This window comes from Agelaius phoeniceus, chromosome 16 (genome assembly GCF_051311805.1).
Source record: "Agelaius phoeniceus isolate bAgePho1 chromosome 16, bAgePho1.hap1, whole genome shotgun sequence".
NCBI lineage: Eukaryota > Metazoa > Chordata > Aves > Passeriformes > Icteridae > Agelaius > Agelaius phoeniceus.
The window spans coordinates 3,792,272-3,795,919 of record NC_135280.1 but is presented as its reverse complement, the minus strand read 5'-3'; the positions used below and the strand labels follow the sequence as shown (position 1 = coordinate 3,795,919).

The 3,648-nt window shown below is 45.4% G+C and overlaps 1 protein-coding gene across 3 annotated transcripts in view; it reads left to right on the top strand.

Annotated features, from left to right (window-relative positions):
• Positions 1-3,648, top strand: part of SDK1 (sidekick cell adhesion molecule 1) — a 389,575-nt gene that overhangs the window by 351,913 nt on the left and 34,014 nt on the right. For all 3 annotated transcript variants that reach the window (XM_077186853.1, XM_077186854.1, XM_054643643.2), the window contains one exon: positions 3,046-3,161. In XM_077186853.1, coding sequence (XP_077042968.1) covers positions 3,046-3,161 — 116 coding nt within the window. The remainder of the gene's footprint in view (positions 1-3,045; positions 3,162-3,648) is intronic.

Below are 3,648 nucleotides of genomic sequence, written 5' to 3'. Positions count from 1 at the left end.
ATGAGGGCAGTGATATGTTTAAATGTGGATTGAGATGTGTAACTTTATTTATGGGCTCATTTTGACACTCTCACCACGTTTCTGGATAAATTTGTTGTCTTTACGTGATCCTACCAACAGCAGCCCAGCCCACATTTGTTGCTATTTGTTACTAATTAATACACAACCTGCTCAGTCTTTCTCCTTAGGTTTTGGCTGAGAGAGAGTTTCAAGGAGACAATCTCAAAGGTAAATTGAAATCAGATAAGAAAAGAAATGTTTACAAATATCTGCTTGAGATTCCAAGGCAGGATACATGCGCAGAATTCGACTCCATGAGTACACAGATGTTTTTTTCAGGGACAGTGAAATGCTTTCCACCTGCCAAGAGCTATGTTCGGACCCTCAGGGGTCTGTGTCGCTCCTGCTATAGTTGATAATGTCACTAATACCTAAAGCAGTGTGAGGTATGTAGCTCTAACCTTGCTTTTTATGTATTTGAGATTTCAACAGCCGTGAAAAATCCCGAGCTCAGTAATCTTGAAGTGCATTCCTAGAAGGTAAAAAGCCTTTTGAATTCACCTTTAAAATGCACTTGCTTTTATTGGTACAGGCTATCCATATATTCAGGGAATGGTTTGGGGTTGCAAACAGGTGGGGTCTTCAGGGATGTGTTTCCTTCTTTTTGAAGTATTTCACTTCACCCTTAATGGAACGTGCTCTTGCACAGAGCCACATCAAGCGCCAGCCGCACTCTTCTGCTGTTCCTCGCTGTCAACAAGAAATCTGTGCTTAGAGGAGGGCAGACACATCAGCCTTTGAAAGTTGAACAGAGGGACAGACTCACAGGGCACAAAACCAAACAATTTGCATCTCGTGGAGGCTCTGGAGTAGCGAAGAGAAATGTCTTTTTCCACACTTTTTTTTTTTTCCGTTCCTCCCATCAAATGTTCCTCCACCCTGCCAGCAGAAGTGCAGCTCCAGCAGCGAGTGTGTCGGTGCAGAGTTATCCCTGGCAGGTTTTAACCACTGTGTTTTTCAGATGTGCTGCATGAAGGGGTTGAGGAAAAGCAGTGTTTTTCTGGCAGTGGGTTGTACACGCCGTCTCCTCTGATGGTCGCGTCTCAGAAGCGGTATTTGTTCCAGGCTGCCACATGGCATCCAAAGAAAAATGCTCTCGTAGATGCTGCTTCAGATGCGAGTGTTGAGAGCACTGTGAGGCTGTCAGCTCAGGACAGACAATGGTGTCACTCCTTAGAAAGGAAATACACTGCTAAAGGCACCCATTTTCCTCTGTGATTGTACACATTCCTGTTTCCCTGAGCGTGTCATCCTGGCAGATCTCTGGGATGTGTTTTCAGCATTGCTCTCTGTGATCAGTTTGGCCTCATGCTATGGTTTGTGCTGTGAAATTCTCAAAATCTTGAGGTTTTTGGTCCCTAACAGCACTGCCTTGCACAGAGGGCATCCAGCCAAGCGACGAGCACAGAAGGTAGGGCAATAATTAGACAAGTGCACCCTTGTGACCAAGCTATGGTTTACTGATGGTCACTGTCACCTCATGTATTCACCATCCAGCCAAAAAGAAAACAAAAAAACCCACAATAAATAAATAGTTTTAACCAAGCCCTGGGATAAAGGCTCTTTTCAATTTTACCTTTCACGTTTTAATTGTATAGCAATAATTTTGCAATAGAGTTGCCGATGGCAAACATGCAAAAGACATTAACTTTATTTATGTTTTGGATTATTAATGTGGCTGTTAAAATTCCTCCAGTTAGTTTTGATTGAATTGTTTTTTTGTGCGATTCTGTCGTTTAATGGAGCGGTAAATAAGAATTTCTGATAATGAGCCCAAGCATCTGTCACAACAACCTGGCGCTGGTTATTAACATTTCCATTAACGGCAGGGTGGGCAGTGATAATATGGAAACCACACAGTTAGAACAAAATAAATAGTTGGTGTCAGGCTGAGTGGGTGTTAATTACTTTTTTATTTTATAACTCTGGGGGGAGGGAGTATTGGTAGAAAAGTGTGACTTATGAAGGTCATTCTCTCTTAAGAAAGAAGTCTCCAGAGGAGCAGCTAACCGGCGCTATCCAGTGCAAGCGGTGAATATTTTATCGCTTCTATTTATGGCCCAGAAAGGGGCAGAGAGAAAAGAGACAACTTTCTCAGGGGGTCTGGCAGAAGGCTATGGCACTGTGAACACAGAGAAAGGAGAAGTGGAACCTTTGTCCTGCCTTTCTCTCCCCACTTCTGCAGTTTGAGCAGGACACGCTTCAGCACCTTTCCTGTGAGCAGAACAGGAGCTGTTTTGTTAAAACCTGCTGGAGGCTCAGACAGCAGGTTGGGAGAACAGAGCGTCCTCAGTAGCTGCTGGGGAGGAAAATCCACCGGCACCAATTGGGATCCTGACAAAGGGAAGGGATGGAGTGACCCAGGTGCACTCAAAGATTGGTTTTGTAGCACAGCACAATGCAAAGAAGAAATGCCATCAGGAGCCAAAGAGGGCTAGTGTGTGCATGTGGAGGTGTAACAGAGTGGAGCTAACAAAAAGTCATAGTAGCAAACTAAAAGTCATTCTGTCATATATAAAATAATAATGCATTGATTAACAGCTGTCTGGGTTTGGAGGTAATTTTAGGCAGTATTTTAGCCCAAAGTCTTGCTGCTGAGTGGCATTTGGGCTGATGGTAGCAGGGGCTGCCTTGCTCAACAGGGAACAGTCGATCAGGAGCACTGTCCACTGCCAAAGGTGAGCCCAAACTATCAGCGAACCAAGGCAACATTTTCCTTTCTTTTTCAAAGCTGCTGGCAGGATTGAGTTGATTCAGTGTCTAAGGCAGCCTGTGTGGAGCAGAGCACAGCCACGTCCCGAGGCTCAGCTGCTCCTCACTCCTCTTGTGCCGAGACATCCCAATGACACAGATACCCCGGGGCTGGCTCATTGCTGACTTGTGGCATAAACAGAGCCTGTCCTGGGTGCTCCTGCAAATGAAAAACCTGGCTATGAGCTAATTCTGCTTGTCACTGTTAATTCTTCTGTCCTCCTTCCTCCCTAGCACCGGCGCTGGCCCCACAGAACATCCAAGTCCACTCCCTCTCCGCGAGCCAGCTGGAGCTCACCTGGGACCCCCCTCCTGCTGACAGCCAGAACGGGAACATCCAAGGCTACAAGGCAATCCTCCCATTTCTACTGTTTTCATTTATCTTGCTTGGCATTGCTATTTACTTGTGAGAGAGCTCTACAAAGTGCTGTCGCCCTTGCCGCATAAGGCAAATTAGAGCAGTGCTCAGGCTGCAGCAGGGAACAGCAGCAAGTCCCAAAACCAGAAGAAAGAGAATGAGATTGGGAGGGAGGAGGAGAGAAAAGGGAGAGTGTGTCATTATTTATGGAGAAGGAGAGCATGGGGGAAACAAGGGATGCAGATAAGGAGGCAGCTCCACTTACGCAGGCAACAGATCATCTGCAAAAAGCAACACAGCTACACAAGAGCTGGGGGCAAGAAATGTATTGAAGAAAATTAACTAAGCTTTTCCTCCATCAAATGCTACAAGCCTTTAGGAAGAGCAGAACTTTCTCCCAGCTGGAAACCTGAGCCAGGTCAGATTTTGGAAGCATTGCTTCATTTCCTTAACTTTAACAAAATTAAATCAGAGTATTA